Genomic DNA, 23,652 nt, shown 5'->3' on the forward strand with positions numbered 1-23,652 from the left:
CCAGATGGTACAAGTAGCCAAGAATATGGCCATGTATTTCATGATGTGTTCACAGCAGCTTAATTTAAAACACTTGTAGGCTTTAGGCTCCTATTTGCAGGTTAGACAGAGAAGGTGACTGAGCATGCAGCATAAAACAGTAATAGCTAAGAGTTATTGAGCATTTCCTGAGTGCCACACATTGCTATGTTTTACATGTATTAACTCATTTAAGCTTTACAATGTCCCTGTGAGCTACAAACTCATGCTTTCCCCCTTGTAAAGATGAAGGAACTGGGATTGAGAAACTTGCTCCAGCTTAAATAATAAGCCAAAGAGCCAGGATTTAACCTCAGGCAGCACAATTCTTAATCGCTCTGCTCCGCCACCTCTTTGGGTAACGTGTCAAGAGCCCTGGAAGGTTCCTGAGCTCTAACCTGCTTTCTCCAGTACATAAATATTGCAGTGAAGCCTGGGATCACATCGCCACTGTTTGCTTAGCTCTTCTAGGCTACTGTTAACATGCCACCCTGTTACCCAGGAGAGTAATGTGTTAAACCTACTTCGATATTTTTATGGCAGTTAGTCGATGAGACTAACTGGTTAAACATTTAATAGACTCCTGAGTTTGACGGAGTAAAACAAAGTTGCAGCGGGTCAGAAGAGAGCTTGCCTAAGACTGGGCACTCTTGAAGATCGCTCCTTAGGAATCGAAGGAAAGAGGATCAGCTTTCTGATGCAATCATGCCTGTGACTAGCTTATTTGTTACTCTCGTGTTCTGTAACATTCCAGACTACACTCTCTTCATTGCTGTAATTCAGAATCCCATATGGAATTCTTGAATTCAGATTTACAAGAGCCTTGGCGGTCTTCTGGTCTATCGCCCTGACTTCACCAAGAAGGAAGCTGAGATACTGTTTGCTTAAAGTTTGTCCCCATTTATCTTAGAGGAAGAGTTGGGCCCCTGTTCGTTTGGTTATTCCCACTTTTTCTATATCCTTCAGCAATTTCACTTTGAATAGCATCAACTTTGAATACATGCCGAAATTTCCCTGTTTATACCAATAACATTTTCCCTTCAGTGAGAACCCAAATTCAACAGATAGCATCTGTTCTTTACAGATAGCATCTTTCTATTTATAATTTCTTCTTTCTTCCTTTGCTTGAAATAAACTTTTATGGGGCGGGGAAAAATGACATTTATTAGAATATATTTTAAAATAAATTTGTTTTCTCAGTAGAAGCTGTGAATCCAAGTAATTCAATTTAAATCTAAGAAAAGGACCATATTAAATAGGACCAAGGTAAATTCAAAGCAGAATCTCAAAAAAAGCCACTGGGAGGAGACTTCCACTTACCGATTTCAGTCATGGTTATCCCTGGTGCTAACTGCCCATTGTTGAAAGAGCTATAGGTAAACAAGTTGGGTACGGATGTGAGGTCGTAGATAGGTTCTTGCTTTATCTGTTTGATTCCAGTCATGTCAAGTCCTGACTGATCAGGGGACGGCTGACCGGAATCGACGTTGTAATAACCCTCAGACTTGGGCAGGTCAATGACGTGCCCGTTGGCGTAAGTGCCGCTGGTCTCGTTGTTCAGGTTGCTCAGGCCGTTGCTAATGCTGCTGCTGTACACCCTGGCAAGGGCTTCTGCCTCCCCACTCTGCTGCTGCCGCTGTTCCTGCAGCCGCTGCTGGTGCTTCTGCACCTCAGCATACAGGCTGTCCCTTTGCTTCTTGGACATCCTCCCAAACTTCACAGCTGGGTTGGAGAGAAAAGCAGAAAACAGCACTTGTGGTTATCATTTGCGTTAACCACCTCAGGTACAACGGGTCACGGGATGGTTGTCCCTTCAACATCAGATGCACACACGTCTAGCACCATCACTTAAGAACCCATTCGTTTGCATGCCACATCTGGGGAAAGGTTATATTCAGAGGGTTCCTGTCCTGGTTGATGCCCACAGTGAGAAATAAATCTAAGCCAGGAAGAAATATAAAAACGTATGTATGTATTTCTCATTGCCATGAAGATAGAAAGCATGTTTTCCTCTTTTTTCCTTACCTGTGAAAAAAAATCGCAAAAAACCAAAATACCAAATACCAAAAAAACCAAATACCAAATTAGCAATAGTACCCACTATTAAAATGTTAACCAACTAACTTTTATTCATTAGGATTACTAGATCGCTAGATAGGACCCTAGTATTTCACTTTCAAATCTATTTTCTGTTTTCTTTCTTAAATTTCTCTTTACTTTTTACAATAATTTTCTTTAAGAGACAGGGTCTTGCTCTGTTGCCCAGGCTGGAGTGCAATGGCATGATCATAGCTCACTGAAACCTCGGGCTCCTGGGCTCAAGCAATCCTCCTGCCTCAGCCTCCTGAGTAGCTAGGACTACAGGTGCTTGCCACCAGGTCCAGCTATTTTTTTTTTTTTTTTAATTTGTGTAGAGATGGGGCCTTGCTACATTGCCCAGGCTGGTCTTGAACTCCTGGCCTCAAGCAAGCCTCCTGTTTTGGCCTTCCAAAGTGCTGGGATTACAGATGTGAACCACTGCACCCGGCCAGGTCGATTTTCTAAATAGTGTATTGGGTAAGACCAAAAGCATGGGGCTGGGTGATAAACATAATTTTAAGTGACGGCATCATTTGCCTTCAGCTGGCTTTTGGGATCAAATGATAAGAATCTTTGGAAAATAGCAATTTGGGGCATCCGATGCCCAGCAAGTGATCAAAACAGTAACTATCTTTTTTCATTCTACCCCTCCCAAGTTTTATTTTTCCTATCTCTTCTGGCAATATTCTCAGGCAGTCTGAGGAAAAAGAAGGAAGAAGTGCTGCAAGTAGTCACAGAGTAATATCAAGGTGCTTTCGTTTCAATGTGTTGTTTCTTCAGATACTTAACCTCCTGAACTGTTGTGAATATTGACATTTCTCCTCACAGGTTGTCAACTGCCTTTTTAGGATGTGAACATCCTGAGTCACAGGCCTACTTTCTTTGAATTATCAAGCATTGTTCAGCTCATGTTAATAGCGGGGGCTATGGCGAACTTGGAGGCTCCTGTCTGAGTTTCTGTTTTCTGTTCTTTTGCGATGATATGCCCACTACCTCTTGGTGCTAGGAGCTCAGAGAATGGAGAAAGAAGGAAATGGAGTTTAGAAAAAGGTTCAGTTCCTGGATTCAATCACGAGGCTTGATGCTCTTCTGAGAATATCTAAATGGTGAAGTGCTTAAGAACTCTCTAGCACAAAGGGAACCCAGAAGAGATTCCCACAGTCTGAAAGAGCTGCCATTCACCCTTCTCCTCCAATATTCTTCCAAAATTCATTTTCTTTTTCCATTGGGTACAGAGCTACCATATTTATCTGAGCATAGGCTGATCAGAGTGGAGACTGTACTTCCCCATCCGCCTCACTGGCGGGTGTGTAGGTGATTAAGTTCTGATTCACGGGAAGTAAATGGAAGTGTCGCATTCACTTGTGGGTATTGGGGCATGTTTTCCTCCTTCTTGCCTGCTGGATTGTGGATGTGAGGGCTGGGCTTGAAGAAGCCAAACTCTTTCTGTATCTTCTTAATCCTTCTTAAAAACCTACATTCTGGGGCCAGGCGTGGTGGCTCATACTTGTAACCCCAGCACTTTGGGAGGCCAAGGCGGGCAGATCATGTGGTCAGGAGATCGAGCTCATCCTGGCTAACATGGTGAAACCCCGTCTCTACTAAAAATACACACATACACACACACACACGCACACACACACACACACAATTAGCCGGGCATGGTGGCATGTGCTTGTGGGCATGGTGGTATGTGCTTGTAGTCCCAGCTACTCGGGAGGCTGAGGCAGAAGAATCCCTTGAACCCGGCAGGCGGAAGTTGCAGTGAGCCAAGACTGAGCCACTGCACTCCAGCCTGGGCGACAGAGGGAGACTCCATCTCAAAAAACAAAACAAAACAAAACAAAACACAACAAACAAACAAACAAAAAACCGTACATTCTGGCTTTCTGATGCTGCCTAAGTAGGAAAACAAAGTGATAATTATCTAGTAATTTTTTCTGTGTGAAGACAAACAATCTGACTCATTCAGACTAAACTCCCCTTTCCATCTTAGTGGTTGGTTTTATATGGTCTTGAATTATTTAGATCATTGTATTTAACTTTGTTTGTAGAGACACTACCTTTATTAGATTCTGATTCTCAGAGACAAATTTATTTGCTTACTAATTGAGGTGACATTTCCAGTTTGTCTATGTACCGAATTCTACAGTAACTTGTAAGGCAAACTTCCTCTGTATCTTTATATTACACCTTTCTAAGCAATTTATTACATATTATTCTCTAGGGGAAAAACACCTTTTGTATAGGAAAAAATAAACAACTATAAATATTGATTAAGAAAGAACTTCCCCTTTTCCCCCAGGAAAGGAGGGCTCTGTATTTGCTGCCCCTCTGCCCTTTGCATTTGGGTAGGTTCAGAATAGCTGTTTGTTGTAGAGTTGTGGAAGTGAATACAAGGTTTGTATCCACTGCTATAGATCAGGACTTTTTGTTTTAGCTAGGGTAGATCTACCTTCTGATTTATTTTAGTATAGTAATTTTGCATTTTATTGGTTTGAAATTTATAGGAATTAAAGACTGAGAATAAGAAACTCTTCTAACATAAATACAGAAATGTGTGTTTTTTTGTTTTTTTTTAAAAAAACCCTTTTTCCATTTAATCCTTGCTTTAGATTTCTGTTTACTCTATATTTAGGTGAAATATACTTTGTGGAGGACTGATTGCATTAATGACCCTGCCTCTTATCTATTTCTTTCCATGCCCTTCCACAAGTCAATTTGCAGTGCTCTTTCATTCTTTGCAGGCATCCTGCCCAGGGTCATGTGACCTACTGTGGACCAATGGAATATTGACAAATGTGACACAGCAGAGACTTGAAAAAGGCTTGTGTGATTGTGGACCTCACCATGACAAGGACATGCCTGAGCTATCTTGTTGGAGGATAAACTTACTGGGGGATATGTGAAGCAGAGCCAAACCTCCTTGGTCATACCAGGCAATGCCATCTACAATCAGCAGAGCCATAGAACTGACCTGCCGCTGATGTACGCAGAAATCTGCTGTTAACTACAGACATCATAATCACAAGCTAACAATGTCAAAAGAGTATGTTGTGAAGACCTCTGCCATGGTTAACATCTAAAAACTCAACAAAGAAAAGCTCTGCATTTTTTACAAAATTGACTTATCAGATCACTGAGCAACTGAAATACTTTCAAAGAAGCAACTTAAAACTACTACATTTTAGAGTTATTTCAGGTGTAATCCTAAATCAAAGACTTCACTGACAATGACTATAATGCTATTCTATGATTAATTTTTCATTTATTTCAGAAACATTGATGAGTCAGTGTTTCAGTTTTATGCCCCTTCTTGCAATAACAGTGGTGACAAATTTGAGAAAAAATTACAGTACATGGCCAAAATAAACCCACTGACTTTCTTAACATAATTCATTTTCACTATTTGTAAATACATTTGTTGAATGCATAGAACTATTTTAACAAAGGCCATGTTAATATTTCAAATATTAGCATTCTTCTTATCACTACATATTAATCAGACTGGCATATATTTTAACTCTTTGCCCCTCTCAAACTTGAATTATTCTGTTAATGACATTCACTTGACTGTAAAGACAGCCTCTTGTTAAACTGCTACCTCTTAAAGAAACCAGCACAATTCTGTATACATTGCAAGTGCTTTATAAATATTCAACGATGATGGTATTTGCTCATGATATGCTCTTAACCCTCCTTTTGATCCCATAATAGCAAAGAACAATTTTATGTGAAAGTATTGGAAATCATTTTATATTTATTTGAATTGTGGTATTCTAAATGGAATGGAAGTTTTTGATATTTGAAAAATAAAGTCATAGCTCCTTCGAAGATTTCTATTTACATAACACATGAACATGTGTTTTCGGTTTCAAGAGAGCCCAACTGACTGTCATCTATGACTTTCTATAAATTTCTAAAATTATTTTATCTACTACCTTTGGTTGTAAAGTTCTCTATATTTATGTTTTGCTGCTTACCATTGAAACTGGTCTTAATTTAACTCTTGTCAGCTTCAGAGATGTGCCTCTTCTGCCACCCTTTTTTTAGTGCTGTAGGCTTTGTATTAGAAGTCTGATTCAATCTAGCTAAACCTATTCATTATTTTAAAATCCCTCTCTTCTCCTTCCTCTTTTTCTCCAACAGAACTCCCTGTGATGTTGAAATGTTCTCTGTGCTTTCCAATATGGTAGCTGCAAGCTGCATGCTCCTAATGAACACTTGAAATATAGCTAGTGTGACTGAAGAACTGAATTTTAAATTTTATTTAATTTAAATTCATTTACATTTAAATTATTTATATAGTGACATGTGGATTGGGCAATGCAGTTCTGGATAGAAGAAGCTTAATCTGTGAAACCTGTCCTTTTAGGGCAATTTCTGTCTTTTTGTAGAGACATGCCACTCGGGAGGACATATTCTAGTGAGTATCAATTTGTAGTAGCACAATTGGAAACAGTTATCCTGAAGATTCCTTTGTAAAGGGTGTAGGAAAAAGAAAAAAAATAAAATGATAGAGAAGATTCAGTGGGCTTATGCATGCTACTAGTTCACACACAGACACACACACCCATGCACACATGCCTTCACCTTTTTATACACATAAAGACACATGTATGTGTATTCCAAGTGGATTTGATTTTTGATTCTTCGCTTAAGCTAAATTTGAATAAATTCATTATTGATAAATTTGATGACTACTGATATATTTTCGATAGCTAATACACCAATATAGCAGTGAAATTTCAGGAGAGAATGAAAATCCAGTGTTTTCAACAGTTATTTTAAGCTGTCTCCTAGTGGCCACAGTAAACAGCCAGGTATGGTGAAATAAACATTCTTGGAGCCTAATCGACAGAGAGCAAATGCATATACCAAAATGAAGATGCCACTTTATCTCTGAGGGAAGCAGGGGGCTGTAGAAAGCAGTTAGGTATGAGGGCATCTCACTTTGGCTATTGGTACAATTTCTAAAGCACTTTAAAAATACTTGCTGAATCAGAAGAAGGTAGGGATTCTTCTGATTCAGAAATAACCGGGCCTTTCATTCTTGACCCCTTACTAGACATAGGTAATCAACCATAATTTCAGGGCTTTTGAATCGTTCAATACTACATACTAGGCAATACTTATCAATAGGAGAGAAAACCTATTCGGCTTCCCTGGTATTAGCATAATTTACTTGGCATGAGGCACCCGTTCTAATTAAGATTCAGACCAAACTTTCTCTGTGTGATATAGTGAAGAGGCAGCTTTTTCTCTTATAGAGAATCATTTGTTTTCTCTTCTGCTTGAGCCCCTTCTTCTCCAGATTCCCCACCCCACCCATCTGCTTGAGCCCCTTCTTCTCCAGATTCCCCACCCCACCCACACCCCTGACCATTTCTCCTCATGATAAATTTCACATAAGATGTGCTTAGGAGGCATTTTTGAAGATGTCCCAGACAGCCTCAGGATTGTCTCTGGACCTAAAGTTGAAATGAATCATTCTTAATCCTCAGTGTCCTTAGACACTATATTGCTTTTATTTGCATAGAGGTTTATGTGCTGCAATGAATTCCTTCCTCATTAAGCATAAATTGTGGCTCTGTCAAATGACCCTCCCATCCTCCTGACACATTTCTTTTATGTTATGGGATTCAGACCGTCTAGATTTTGTGGGCTGATGTCACTAAATCTGCTGAATCTGCCTTGGGTCATATATTCATCTCTTGCCCATAATTCTGTTCACCAGCACAGACACAGACTTGCCCTTCCAGAAAGATACTTCCTTTTAGTGTAGGAAGAAGTAACAAAAACAAATACCCTATGGCTTATCTCTGCACAATTATTAATGGGGCTTTTAGGACACTGAATTAATGTGTTACCTACTGCCATATGGTAGAAATGAAGTACAAAATCATCAACTGAGATTCCCATATAATTATACCAAATAAGTATCCGAAACTACTCAATCCTCTCTCTTAATTTTTTTGCCTTGATTATACAGAAGTATCCATTGCTATAAATTTATCTTAGGAGTAAATACATGTAGTTAGTGAGTCAAGTAAAACAAATAAAACAAAAAAGTCAGTTAATAGAAAAATTTTGGAAACCTCGTCTCTGTAGCTTTAGAAGCTACCTAAAAACTGAAGGGTTTCAGGTCAGATTCTTTTTTTTTTTTTTTGGTCAAATTTATTTTATAGGTGTACTTTTGTGCAGGACAAATTTGGATGGATTGGGAATTAGAGAAAAGGTAAAGAATCTAATTAATCACTCATGAAATCCCTTTATACTAAATGCATGCCAATTATTCACATCTTTTTAAAACTTGGAAGTTTCTTGTTTTGTGTGTGTTTATACAGCCTTGAATTTCACCAGAGGGTGTGCGACCAGATGCGCAGAATCCACGGTGATTGACATAAAAACAGAAGGTGTCGGGGCATTGTCTATGTCTTAGTCTCTAGGTAGAAGGGATTTCCATTGTTCATTCAATAAACATTTAGGTGTTTGCTTTTAAGCAGAGCCTGATGTTTTAGTGGGAACAAGACAGAAATGGCCCCAGAACTCAGGACCACTCACTGTATGACACAGGGGTGATGTGTCCAATGTCAACAGGGAAAGAATTACTTTGGATGAATGACTGAAAATGGAAACAAAGCTAGGTGAAATTCTTCGTTCATCTTGTTTGAGTTCATTTGTCCTCTTTCATTACTCTAAGATGTTCCCTCAGGAAACCAAGCAATTCAGTGTGGGTAGGTGTGAAGTTGGAGTGCAGATGGTATCATATTCTGAGGAGGACATCACCTACACAGCCCTTCCAAGACTTGGACTTCGCTCTAGTCTTTGGAAACTTCATTATGGGCTCAGATAGTCCAGTTCCTCCTCTGGGTAGCTATGACCAGCCAGCAGGACTTCCAGGCTTCCCATAGAAGCATATGCCATTCCTTAGTGTCTCCACACAGTAAGCAAGCCCAGTCAGACCTACCCAGTGAACATACTCGGATGTGGTCCTGGTTTGCTTAGGACTTTTGGGCATTATCTCTGAAAGTCTCATGTCCCAGGAAATCCCTCATTTGCAGGCAAACCTAGACAGATGGTCACCTTCAACCTAGGCCTATGTGGCCTCTGCTAAACCTAGTTAGCACAAGTTGCTCCATGAGCTACAGTAAAGTCTTTACTTTCTTCTTATTTCATAGGCAATGCTCTCTTTTTGTATATTCTTACTTTTCCTTTTAATGCACTACCAGCACGATGATTTTCTTTTCTTCTTATCCCCAATTCCCTCGTCTAGAATTCTTCCAGCAGCTTAAATAGACTCCAGCAAAGCATCCATTTGAAAGGGCTTAAGTAAGAAACAGAAATGTAATGCCTTACCATCTCTTGACATTCCCAGGGCAAGACACTTCTGCAGTCGGCAGTGTTGGCAACGGTTTCTGTTGGTTCTGTCAATTAAACAGTTTCTCTGCCTTGGGCAGGAATAAGAGGCATTGTTCTGCTGGCTCCTCCTAAAGAATCCCTTGAAGGAAAAAGAGAAGGGGAGAGAAACAGGTTTATAAGAAGGGAAACAGAGAACATTAACATATACATTTGCTACATTTTCTGCAGTGAACATAACTGAGTTTAATTTTTAAAGCTCTTTGGATACCTCTTCTCATATGGCTTGCAGATATTTCTGCTGGGGAAAATAGATGCTATCTGCAGAGATATGAGGGTATCATTCATTTACCCATTCACTCATTCATTCATTCCTTGAATAAATGTTTGCTAAAGACATTTGCAGCTGTGCTGTTCTATGCAGAAATAAACAGAAGTTTCTGTCCCGCAAAGAGCAGCGGGGAAGGAGTAGCAAAGGAGAGTTCTAAACTAAACATGACAGAACTTGGTGGGGACAATCACATAGGCTTGTATCAAGTGCTGTGGTGGTGAGGAACTTGAGGTATTGGTAAGAAAAAGCAACACTGAGGAGTATGTGCTACTGTTTTCTTAGTTTCTAAGATGTGTTTTCCCCCACCACAAAGTTTTTGAATTTGGCTAGAATGCAGCTGAAAAGTGTTTTATTTTTCTATCTTTTTGAGGTGTCTTGCTATGTTGTTCACACTAGAGTGCAGTGACTATTTGCAGGCAGGATCATAGTGTACTGTGGCCTCAAACTCCTAGACTCAAGTGATCCTCCTGCCTCAACCTATAGCTGGGACTACAGGTGTGTGTGTGCACCGTGGCTGGGTCTGGAAAGTTGTTTTTAATAATCAACCATACTTTTGAAAAAAGAAAATATTATATATAAGCTGTTCAACAACAAAAAGTATTAAGTAAAACCTGAATGAATGGTCTCTACTTGGCCTCAGGTTACTCGGTGTAAGATGTCTTCATGCAAGTACATTTGGGTTCATCAGGTACAAAATGAACTGCCAGTGACCACACACTGCTTCTCTAAATAAATCCACAGCTGAGTTGATTTTTTAAAAAATTTTTCCTTAGTTGTCTTATAGAAAACTCTATTGGGGAAAATAAGCATTTTCTCCAGAGATAGATTAAGTTATCATTCATCCATTCATTGACTCATGTAATCGATTTCCTTAATCACTCTTTGCTCTTGAATTGTCTAGAGAAAAAAGGAAAAGTGTAATGTATCATGAGCAAAATGATGGTCTACATTAAGCTTTCTAAGACAAATTTTGGGAAAAGATATCCCACAGCATCATCTTTTGGAAGGAGGAAGTCTAGAAAAGTTCAGGAATGGTAGATTCAATGCCTATCTTGCAGAGAAGCCTAGAATAGATCCTCTGACTTCCCTCAAACAGCTTCTTTGTTTTCTCAACTATCTACAGGAAGAAGCAGAGCCAGGGCTAGGTGAGCCTAGTGAGGCAAACACTTTGCCCACAACATTTAAAGGTCACCTAAAATTTTTGTAATTAGAAAATACAATATTTTAACATAATGTGTTAAAAAACAACATTAATGCAAAAATACCCAATAACTTAAAGAAAGGATCTGTGTTACTGATTTTCCTTTTGTCTTGAGCTCCAATATGGCTCAGCATGGCACTGGTGAAGAGAGCTTAGTCAGTCTGTGAGGAATCTCAAACATGGAGGTGTGGTCGAGGATCTCCTCAGAGAGAGAGTCCCAACTGGCTTCGCCATTCAACAACAAGGACTAGTTTCATCCCCATACATACACGTGCGTTCCTTATTTAATAAACCAGTGATGGCAGAATGAGACACCTGACTGTCCAGTTTGACTGAATTCATGGAGCATCTTAGAATAGAGATCAAACATAAGCCCCCAGGGATTGAAATGATGTACTTTATATACTGTGAAAACTGTCAGAAAGCATAACCTCAGCCCATCAGTCTTGATTAAAGATGACTTGAAATTTACATTTTAAGACAGAATTGTGTGGTTTTTATCTTTGGATACTCTAGTGCTACTTAGCAAAAGAGTTGACAGGACAGAAAAGACTTTTCTGAAGTCACAGCTACAGCCCTAATTTAAGACCAATTTGACATTAATTACGACACGTTTCTTGCTTATCTGTTGCTCATTATTGCAAATGAGGTTTTTGGCATGAAAGAGAGATTGTGTTCCAAATTTTATTGAATGAATAGAAATTTGAATAAGTGCACAAGCTGAATTGATGTTATTCAGAATGGGTTGTTTATGTTGACTTGAAAACAGCATTATGAAAACTCAGAGGTTGATACTGAATGTGCTGACATTGACATCAAATTCTGAAGAGAATTTTGAAGTTTTCTATTTGCAGAAAATTGTAGCATATATACAAATGTGAGTTTTTCCATGAATTAAAAAAATAGTGTGGTGTATAGTGCCATTTTAACTAAAACCTCAGAGTATGTTTCATAATAACAACATAATTTCTTTAATTGTGGATTCTTCCTTTACATAGAAAAGATGACACTTGTTCTTGGCTATTGGCCTGTTGGGTTATATTTGCACATTAGTTATATCTTTTGGAAATTACTGTTTAAAATATTTTGCTTTTTAACCTGAACATATCCCCATTTTTTGAAATCACACATTTTTCAAATAGAGCTTACACAATCAAATGCCAAACATCTCCATTTTGACATTGATCTAAAAATCAGTTTTAGTAGCTATTATGTAAACCAGAGCTCTCAAGATTGCATAACAAGCCAATATAATGGTAGAAATACTTTCAATGGAGAAGATTCTGACTCCTAACTTATTATTGTTTATGAAGAAAACTATTTGTCTCTCTGCCTAGAGGATGTAATAACTTATTCAAGGAGGGTAAAAAGTTGCTGACATAATTTTGATTTCTTGTTTATTCTTGATGAGTTGAAAAATTGCATTAAAGTGGATAACATGCAATTCTTAATTATAGGGCTGCAGAGGAACAGAATGCAAAGAACAGCTCATGATATTCACAAATAGATTATCACTAATCATCTTTAAAGTACAGCAGTGTGTTGACAGGTTAGTATGTTAATATGCTCCCTCTTCTTCCCTCTCCCACTTTATTCTTATTTATTTCCTTTTCTTCACTCCGGTTTTAATTCCAGGACTCACGCCTTTTTGAGAGTATTATGAAGACACTGTCAATTTATCACACAGTACCAGTATTTGACAGTTACAGTATGTTTTGCCTTGTGTACATTTGAAAGCCTGTTTAAGATTAAGATTAGATCTTAGACTCTATGACTGTACTACCCCTCCTTCAGTTTACTGATCTTAAACGAATAATTCACTTTGCTTGCATCTTTGATCAAAAACACAATTGCTCTTGCCAATAACTTTACCAGCATATTACCTTTCCCTCCCAGACCGTGGCTGCATTTTATTTGTTCTGTTTACACATGGTCCTTTAACTATAGCTATAGAACTGTTTAGATTTTCCCTGGCTATTACGTCTCTCACACTCACTTTCTTTCCTTCTAAGGATTCATTATTAAAACTTACTGTTAAGTTTCAAAGTTCTTTTATTTCAGATTCAGTCTACGTTTACTGCTATTCCTCCAGCTCTTTATTTAAGAGAGCAACTTGCTTACAGGAATTAGTTTGCCACGGGAAGGGTAGGTGGAATCTGTCTGGAAGTGGAACGCTGGATTGAGACTGAAAAACCCTGTGTTTTTGGCCATGCTCTATTCTTCACTGTCTGAATCAATGATGTTGATCAGATGACATAATCTTGTTTATACCTCAGGACCTCATTGGAAAATGAAGGGGTGGGTGGGGGGTAGGTGAATTTTAGTTGATTTAGAGATAATCTTGTTGGCTTCTAACATACCATGCTTCCAGCTTTCTTTTCTTTCTTTCTTTTTTTTTTTCCTGTAATGTGAGAATAAAGGATGGCCATATGCATATTGTAGCTGTTACCTTCACTTCCTCTTTCTCAAGCAGATAAATATGTACTTATCAGTTTATAATCTTTATTTTAACCTTTAGTTTTTTCACATAGTAATAAGTGCCTTGGAATTTACTGGAGACAATACTGCTAAAACAGCAAGAGTCAGTATTTATATCTCTGTAAATGTGAATAATTCAAGGTTTTAAATACGAATCCATTTTTAAAGAGCTGCTGACCAGTTAGACAATAACAAAAAGGTAAAAGGCGAAAGAACAGAAAATCAACCCTCCCACCCACCACGCGAGAATTCCTGAATGTCAGCAGCAGGCAGAAGGATCCTTTAGCAAGCCTTCCTGAAAAAGGTGTCACCTCGTCTTGTGAGGTACACAGATGCCTGAGGCAAATACAAAACCGTGCGGTCTGAAAGTCCCATACCTTGCAGCCTTCACATGTGATGACTCCGTAGTGGATCCCAGAGGACTTATCGCCACAAATTTTGCATGGTATCACTTCAATTTGTGCTGAAAGGAGAAAATACACATTTTGAACATACAAAAGTTTTCTTTCTCCTTTCACTCTTCCTATCTCCCCATCTATCTCTGCCTTGATGTTTGTATTTGAAAATACTGGGTGTGGGCGGTGGTATGGGAGTCATCCACTAGTATTTGCATGGCTGTCCTAAACTTCTTCTAAGTCAAAGCACATTTCTCCGCCATTGTTTGCTTTGTTTTTCTCAAACTAAAAAAATATAACCAGAACCAGTTTTCCAAAGTCTTGCATTCACTGTTTTCTCCTTTGTGAACTTGGCCTTAAAAATAGTGGGACTCAAAAAGCCTTTGAACCCACGGCTTTTCTTTTCTTATTTTGCACTTGAAACATTAAGTTACTGAGAGCTTTCACATAGCCTTATCTCAGTGATATTTAAAATAAATACATAAATAAAGCAAAACTATGGGATGGGGCAGTGCATGGTAGCTTTATACATTGTGTGGCTGGATATTTACTTACAAAAATGCCAATAATAAATCAGTCCACTATTTATTGACCATGCTGTATATGTTCTCTAAGGTAATAAAGGCTGTTGATGGAGGATAAGATATGCTAATTATACAAATAATCTAATTAATAAAATAAAATTAATACAAGGAGAAATCAGGATGAATTATGAGGGTACTAAATATGAATTCAATACAAACTGAAATCGTTTCATTGGAGATGAAGGCATTTTTGTTGATTCTGAAGATTTTTGTTGATTCTGAAGGATTTAGTTAGGCTGAAGGGAAAGGCAAAGGGCATTTCTGTAGACAGAAGGGAAATGAAAAAAGATTGGAGGCCTGCGATGATTGTGGATTGTGATCATTGAGACAATAACTTGGCTATAATGCAAATTTAGGTCAGATGATTGGCTAGAGGGATGATGCCAGATTATGGAGTTCCTGGGGTTAGGTAGCGGGGTTTTTCACCTGATCTCACTGGCCATAAGGAATCAACGAAGTGAACAGGGTAAAGAAATGATGAAAGTAACTCACCTTAGAAAGGTGAGTTTGGCAGGCTACCCATAAACAAGCGGAAGATCAACTAAAGATTACTTCTAACTTGTGTGTTAGGAGGTAAAAACATGGCTTATTACATCAGTGGCAGGATAAATGGAGAGGAAGACATAAATAGAAAGATGGTTCAAAGGCAAAAGCTAGACTATATAATTAAAAAAGGGAACAGATGTGGAAATGGGGAGTCAAAGGTGACTCCTAGCTTCCTAGCTAAGAGGCTGAGATAAAGTAGTAGGTTTGACAGAAATGGGGTTGTTGGTAAGGCAATTACTTTGGCGGAATACGGTGGGGCATGGGATTTCTATTTTCTATGTGTGCAATTTGGTGTAATGTCCTGTATATAGAACCTCTTGGTAAGATGATTTTAAATAATCAGCACACAGGTTATGGATGAATCCATGAGATAAAATTTATTTAGAATGTAGTGATTCCTATGTCTGATAGTATTCTAAGAGTTGTTAAAATTACACACACTAGAAGATCTGCTATTTCCTCTTCCAATTTAAAATAATTATGCAAAATATACTTCAAAATGCTTTGTATATCAATCTGCCACTTGGATGCTTTTCTACAGTTTCTCACTCTTGAATATACAAAACAAATAAATGCAAGACATTGCCCTCTTTTTCTTATTATTTTACATTTTTTAAAAAAGACAATACTTAGCTTTAGGGTAGTACATTACATTTTTAAAAAAGTAAATATTTCACAGAAATTTCAAATCATCTTTGTAAGCAAAAATACCTCAGTGTTATGTGCCTATTTTTCATGTGAAAAAATTGAGGATACAGGTTAAATTCTGCTTTTGAGTTGAACTGGGAATTGACAACCAGAAATTAGCTAAATATCCTGATACTTCATTCAGTAACCATTCTCTGACCTCCACACAGACAAAAAAAGATTACAGTTTTAAATTCCTGTATTTCTCCAATAGCTCCAGCTAAAGAGCTAAAGACAAACAGCGTCAGAAGAGACAAAGTCACCTAAAATACTTAGGAGACTAAGTATACGTTTCTTTTCATTTCTTTTTATTTTAGCTTTTAGATTACGTGAGCTAGTATTTGTTTTCAAGATTTTGTGATAGGAGAAAACTATGAGATTTGATGTTATTCTATTCTGTCCTTCCGGACTCCAGTCCTTAGTCTGCTAATGATGGGAGCCACGGCCAAGATAAAATATCTGATCTTATGTTTTCTGGTTTGTAAAGCATAACTGACAAACTTCATAGATGTGGGAGGATCAGATAGATATTTTACGTGAAGCACCTTGTAAAATGGTTAAGGAGCTAGGAAATGTTAGTCTTCATTATCATTATCATCATCACATCAATCATCCTTGTTAACTGGTTTTCTAAAACTTTTGGACACAAAATATGACAAGCCACATTATTATTCCTTTATCAAAGATCTTTTCATTTAAAAATAATCTAATGAATGACACTGCAAGTCATTTGTACTACAGGTTTTTTTTTTTAGCAATAACTTTTCAAATGTTGGATCGTTTATAGCGATTATAAAATTGACTGAAAATCTCAGGTATCCATCGTATGGTTTTTGGCTTATATAATATTAAGTCAAAGGTTCTCTTTGCATAAATTACTCCCCAGGGAGTAGCTTACACGTGGGGAGAATCTGCTTCAATAAGTTTTTAATTATAAAATGATCTAACTTTAAAGGAAATGAAAATAGAGATAATTTGCCCCCTGGGGTGTGACAAGATGTTTTTGAAAGCCACAGAGGTTATCTTACACAACTTTGGAAATACAAATGAGATAAGGAACATTCGATAGAGCATCTGCATATTTATACATATTTATAATCCTGGCTCAACATGTAATCCTGAAGAACTAACTATAAACATCTTAACAGCATTTTTAAAGAGAAGTAAGTCACTCAAAATGGTATATGTGTACAGCTGTGTGTGGAAAGGGGTTATCGGTTTGGAAATCTGTGACCATTTTAACTTATTGCAATAGAATAAATCATCTGAGGTTTATGATAGGTAAAGGTAGATTAAAGTCATTTAAAGTACTAATTCTTTTCTCTCTTGTAAGGAAATAAACTGCTTCTGAGCTACAGTTTTATAGTTTATACTATTTGTTTGTTTGTTTGTTTGTTTTTTTGAGACAGAGTCTTGCTCTGTTGCCAGGCTGGAGTGGAGTGGCGCAATCTCAGCTCACTGCAACCTCCACCTCCCTGGTTCAAGAGATTCTCCTGCCTCAGCCTCCCCAGTAGCTGGGACTACGGGTGTGCACCACCACCCCCAACTAATTTTTGTATTTTTTGTAGAGATGGGGTTTCACCATGTTGGCCAGGATGGTCTCGCTCTCCTGACCTTGTGATCTGCCTGCCTCAGCCTCCCAAAGTGCTGGGGTTACAGGCGTGAGTCACCACACCTGGCCTATACTATGTATTTTATAAAGCACATCTTCCAGACAGCATTTCACAAACTGATTAGAACAACAAATCCCATTATTGCTTCAATGCCTGCCATTTCTAAATATCTTGCCATTATAACAGGCATAGCCTCTAGTGAAATTGTCTTGCGGTTAATACAGATCTAGTGACATGCTATTGACTGTGGTTTCCAACTGAATATCTTGGGAGGATTCGGTTGTTTGGACTTCACCAGCTGTTACAATGAAGGTAATAGAAGGAAACTGAGGAAAGAGTTTGACTTTTGTACTTTTGCTTGACTCATGGATTTATTCAACAATAGTATTCCTCAAGAGACAAACTTAGAAGAAATGAAATGCCCTGAGAGATGGCTCTAGTGAAGTTTATTCATTTTTCATATTTTTCAATTTCTTACATATTCATTTCACTTACATTTTTCTATTGGTAATCCTTTGTGGAGGCTATGGTTAAAATGTTATGTATTAACTAATATTTTTGTTTATAAAATCAATGCTACATAGTTTTATCTTTTTTGAAACAATATTCTGACAGTGTCAAAGAGTGTCATGAAAAATTTAAAATAATTTGCTGCTTTATTTTATATTAGAACAATTGATGAAGTACAATTAGTTTACTATCTAGCGATCTGGCAGGCAGAGCCTATTCAACAACTATGGAATAAACCAAATTTCTTTCCCCCTCTGAAGATGGCACTTCTCTCCCCCGAGTTCCCCCTGAAAACTCCTTCTTTGTTTAGAGTTCCTTGCCACAACTTCGCACAAATCTACCATGTTTTCACTTCTTTCTGCGTATCAAAACACACATATTTTTAGTTCTGCCCCCTCAGAACCTCTGCTAGTAACAGCAGGTGTTAAGATTATATAAACTAATCCAGCTAATTAGTTAACTAGAATATGTATCACTTTGATGCAACAAAATACCTTAACTCTTAAAAGCATCCATTAAGAATGGTAGTAATAATAGACTTTTCACGTACTTTCTGCTTGGAGGAAACATTTTTACTGTGTTTGTTCTTATGGCTCCCAATTCTCACCATTCCAACTCTTACAATTCAACTTGCCCATTCCTATATTCTGGGCATTTTAAATCAATTGAAGACAGAGACAAGATCATACTTTGCTTTCTACTGTGTCTAAAGGAGAATTTTTATAACTCCTTAAAGTAGTTCTAAATGTTTTATTTATTTCAGTATAACCACAAGATTTGATATACTCCTTCTTATAAAAGAGGCAAGAGGCAATATTAATTTTTTTTGAGTCAGGGTCTTACCTTGTCATCTAGGTTGAAGTGCAGTGTGATTGTAGCTCGCTGCAGCCTCAAATCCCCAGACTCAGGGTATCCTCCCATCTTAGCCTCCTGAGTATCTGGGACTATAGGTGTGCACCACCATGCCTGGCTAATTTTTACATTTTTTCATAGGGATAGACTCTTTCTATGTTGTCCAGGCTGGTCTCTAACTTCTGGCCCCAAGTGATCCACTTGCCTTGACCTCCCAAAGGGCTGAAATTACAGGCATGAGCCACCATGCTGGATCTGATTTTTCATATTTGGGGTAAAGAGAATGAACCAGAGATTGTGGGAGATATATATTTTGGAAAAGGCCCCCAAGTGATTCTTGTACATGAGAAGGCTCCCATTGGGAATTAAATGAGTTAAGTTATTAGCTAGGAATTTTCTCTACCATATAAATCACCTGTGAAGGTGGAAAAACTCAGGGACAGGCCAGATCTGAACATTTTAAAGAGTCAACAGTATTTCTCTCTCTGTTTTCTCACTTTTGGTTTGGGGCTATACTTGTAGCATCTTTGTTTTCTGCTCTTGCTCTCCCTCTCTTTTATTTTATTTTATTTTTTTGCCTTAAGGACATCTGACCCAGCTATGATTCCTGGACACCGGACACTGTATTCCTCGACACAGACTACATTCCTGAACATTGGATTCACCTGTCAGCTTCTGTTTCCCATACTTTTACAGTTATGCTAAAAGTGGGCAGTGCAATTAAATCTCTTAATGTCTGAGTAAAGCACAATTTACACATGTAGAAATTTCCAATAAAGATGACTATTTTGGTTAAAAATCCTTTTGCAGATGGTCTCAGTAGCCCAAGTTGTATCTCATCTACCCAAATTGTATCTCATCTACCATCTGCGACAAATCCAAGTTAAAATCTCTGTTTGTACTCTTTCCCTCTCTCACTGGCAGACTGATAAGTATCTCTATTAGGTACAAAATATTCTGATGTCACCTAATAACAAACCCAAAGGTCTGTGATGCAGCAGGTATCCCTAGGAACCAGTTCCACTGTAACTGTGATTCATCAGACAGTAGCCCCAAGGTTGGGATGCGATAGGAACTTGGAAAAATAAGATCCTCAGAGGACAAATATAAAAGTCTTGAACTTCGGCCCGTATACCATGCTAGAAGGTGGTGATTCTAAAAGATTCCTGTCGTTGGATTGTGCCCACGTGTATCTCATCAGTGCAGAGTGCATCTCAACATCAGCTTCCTGCCTAAATATGCAATACAGTGCATGAAATTCAGTGCACTCTAATTTCTACTATAACACTCTCACGTCTATCAGCACCTGGGGTCTTCTCTGTAATACTCTGGGTGGTGGGCTGTGTGAATTTTCTGTTCCAATGGCTGATAGCTCCTAAATAACTTAAAGATACATCTGGTTTTATATTAGCTTTATATTACTTTAATTCCCTATACCATTTATCATTGAAAGCTAGATTGAGAAAAAAATTACTACCGTATGATAATGACAAAAGAAGATCATTTTCAAAGGCATCATGTGTAGGATTATCACAATAGAGGCTGATTTATCTTTTACACGTGAACATTTACCCCTGAAAGTTTGTTCGCTCACTCCCCAGAGGACTGAAACAATAGAACACGAGACCAACAAATAACGACAACAATTAGTATAATCATTAAGAGAAAATACTGATAAGTTAAATATTCCCCTTGTAAACAAAGTAAATCACTTTATAAGTTGCAGTGGCTTTAAACTCATACTTTAGGAATTAATTCCCATTAAATTCCTCTTGTCCTGTCAACATTTTAGTTATACTGGGGTAACTTGTGCGTGGAACCTGACGTTATTCAGGTTGAGTGAATGTCTTCCGTGATCACTCAAGGTGTGGTCCACAGACTTGTGGCATTGGCATTGCCAGGGATCATGGCAAAACTGCAGACTACCATGACTCACTCAAGACCAGCTGAATCAGAATTTGCTTTAGAATGAGATCCCGAGGCTAGCATTCGAGTTTGAGAAGCACTGTTCTGTGATGTCCAGGTAGCCACAGTTTTAGCAAATGTAAGAACTGATGGCATTTTAAATTTTCCTAGATTCTGGAAAAGTGGTTTCTGCTTTTGCCTTTTAGGCATTTCCTTTGGATTATAAAGGCAGTAGGATAAGTGAAAGGTTAGAATAAAATAAAAAAAAAAAAGAGAGAAACTCTGGTCACTAATTGACGAGGCAGAAAAAAGAGAACACAGCATACTCCTGAAATATCTTGCATTACTGTAATTAACACCCAGTGTACCAGGCTTCCTTTGCAGATTTAATGATTGTTACCTGCACCCACATTTTCTCCACATTCTAGCAATGCTTGGTAATGACACCTCCCTCTTCTGTACACTCACTCTTGTGGTTGTGGCAACTAGCTCGCTCCTTGGATACTCAGTACTGACAAAGGCTCTCTTGAGAAAGTTAAAAAACATACAGTGTTTCTATTTTGAAAATTGAATGGTACAAAGTCTACTTCTTTTGATAAAGGTAAGGGAGATCAGCAGTTTTTTGAAACCAAGCAATGAACTCATTTTAGCGATTCACGGTAGTTCTGGAAATGCAACATTTGAAAAGCTGTCCTGTCTCATTGAGGCAGATTAGTTAACACGGAGTTCAATGGTCATGATGGATATTCATGGCATTCCTCTCATCTGTCGTGTGCTGTCCTGAGACTTGCTGACTCAAAGTGTGGTCCCTGACCAGTAGCATTGGCCTTCCCTGGGTGCCTGATAGAAACGCAGCGTTTTGCTCCTACCCTGGGCCTATAAGAATCTGGGTTGTGGCTGGGCGCAGTGGCTCATGCCTGTAATCCCAGCACATTGGGAGGCTCAGGTGGGTGGATTACCGGGTCAAGAGATGGAGACCATCCTGGCCGACATGGTGAAACTGTGTCTCTACTAAAATACAAAAATTAGCTGGGTGTGGTGGTGTGTGCCTGTAGTCCCAGTTACTCGGGAGGCTGAGGCAGGAGAATCACTCGAACCTGGGAGGTGGAGGTTGCAGTGAGCTGAGATCATGCCACTGCACTCTGGCCTGGGTGACAGACCAAGACTCTGTCTCAAAGAAAAAAAAAAAGGAATCTGGGTTGTAACAGCATCTCTGTGATTCATATACATGATAACATTTGAGAGGTTCTAAAAAAGAGGAAAGCAATACATTCTATAATTTACCCCTCAGGATCTCTGTTCCCAAACCTCTCCTCTCTGTGAAGAGAACTTTATCTATCTCTTGCTTTCTATATGAAGACATGTACTCTACTTGATAGCTCATTTTATCCAGTTATGAAAAGAAGAAACAGAATTATTTGCTTCAGTAAATAAAACTCGTCTCTCTTTAGTTCCTTATTTTTTTCCTAAACCCCTTTCTCTAGACTACTTTTAGTTAAAACCTTCAACAGGAAGCTTGTGATTACACAGCATCACCTTCACTGAAGGACAGGGATATGGCACACCACAAAACCAGGTCTCAGAGATAATTTAGAATGACCAGGCAGAGTTTATTCCTTGGAGAATAATTCAAAAAGAGCAAAAGATGTCGCTTCAGAAAATGAAAAAAAAAAATACAGCTTTTCTATGTTGAAAATCAAATTGCATTAAGAGAATGGAGAGACGTCAGGACTGAGAAAAAATACTGTGAAACATGTATGTAATAAAGTACTTGAATCCAAAATATACAAAGCGCTCTTAAAATTCAAAAAGTGGGTAAAATATCTGAATAGACACCTCACAAAAGAAGATTTATGAATGGAAAATAAGCATATGAAAAGATGCTGAATATCATAAGTCATTAAGGAATTGCAAATTAAAAGCAATGAGGTACCACTATAAACCTATTAAAAAACCGATAATACCAAATGCTGGAGAGGACGCAGGGCAAATGGGATGCTTGCTTGTTGCTGATAGGAATGCAAAATGGTACACCCACTTTGGAATGCAGTTTGACAGTTTCTTACAAAGCTACACATAGTCTTACCAAATCACCCAGCAATTGTGTGCCTAGGTATTTACCACTGAACTGAAAACTTACGTCCACATGACAACCTGCACACAAATACTTATGGCAACTTCCTTCATAATTACCCCAAACTGGAAACAACTAAGATGTCCTTCACCAGGTGAACAGACAAATCAACTGTGGTACATTTGTGCATTGTAACATTATTCGGCAATATAAAAAGAGCTATTAAGCCAAGAAAAATATATGTTGAAAACTTAAATGGATATCACTGAGTGAAAGAAGACAGTTTGATTCCAACTACATAATATTTTTCAAACGGCAAAACTACAAAGATAATTTAAAAAATCACTGGTTGCCATGGGTTTGGAGTGGGGGAAGAGGATGAAGGGTAAAGGGCAGGGAATTGTTAGGGAAGTGAAACTATTCTGTACAGTACTGTAATGACAGGTACACGTCATTACAGATTTGTCAAAGCCTATAGAACAGTACAACATGAAGAATAAATGGTTAATAATAATGTATCAGTATTGGTTTATAATTGTAACAAGTATACTATATTTATGCAAAATAACAATAGAGGAAATTGTGTCTGGGGGTTAGTGAGTGCATAGAACTCTATGTACTATCTGCTCAATTATTTTGTAAATCTAAAGTGGTGCTAAAAATGTCTATTAATTTTTCAAAAAAGTGAATTGCACAGAGGTGCTTCTTTTGCTGGAGGTAGTGAGGAGCATCTGAGATGGTCCAGCAAAGACAAGTAAGGAGTACGTTAAGAACAATCAACTCTCACCGCTCAACTACATAGAAACTGAACAACCTGTTCCTGAATGACTACTGGGTACATAACAAAATGAAGGCAGAAATAAAGATGTTCTTTGAAACCAATGAGAACAAAGACACAACATACCAGAATCTCTGGGACACTTTTAAAGCAGTGTGTAGAGGGAAATTTATAGCACTAAATGCCCACAAGAGAAAGCAGGAAAGATCTAAAATTGACACCCTAACATCACAATTAAAAGA

The 23,652-nt window shown here is 38.1% G+C and overlaps 1 protein-coding gene across 2 annotated transcripts in view; it reads right to left on the reverse strand.

Annotated features, from left to right (window-relative positions):
- Nucleotides 1–23,652, reverse strand: part of RORB (RAR-related orphan receptor B) — a 192,853-nt gene that overhangs the window by 43,450 nt on the left and 125,751 nt on the right. For both annotated transcript variants that reach the window (XM_011968250.1, XM_011968251.1), the window contains exons 2-4: nt 13,844–13,929; nt 9,457–9,598; nt 1,339–1,740 (exon numbers count right to left, since the gene is read on the reverse strand). In XM_011968250.1, the coding sequence (XP_011823640.1) occupies nt 1,339–1,740; nt 9,457–9,598; nt 13,844–13,929 (630 nt within the window). The remainder of the gene's footprint in view (nt 1–1,338; nt 1,741–9,456; nt 9,599–13,843; nt 13,930–23,652) is intronic.

Source organism: Mandrillus leucophaeus, unplaced genomic scaffold (genome assembly GCF_000951045.1).
Source record: "Mandrillus leucophaeus isolate KB7577 unplaced genomic scaffold, Mleu.le_1.0 Scaffold833, whole genome shotgun sequence".
Lineage (NCBI taxonomy): Eukaryota > Metazoa > Chordata > Mammalia > Primates > Cercopithecidae > Mandrillus > Mandrillus leucophaeus.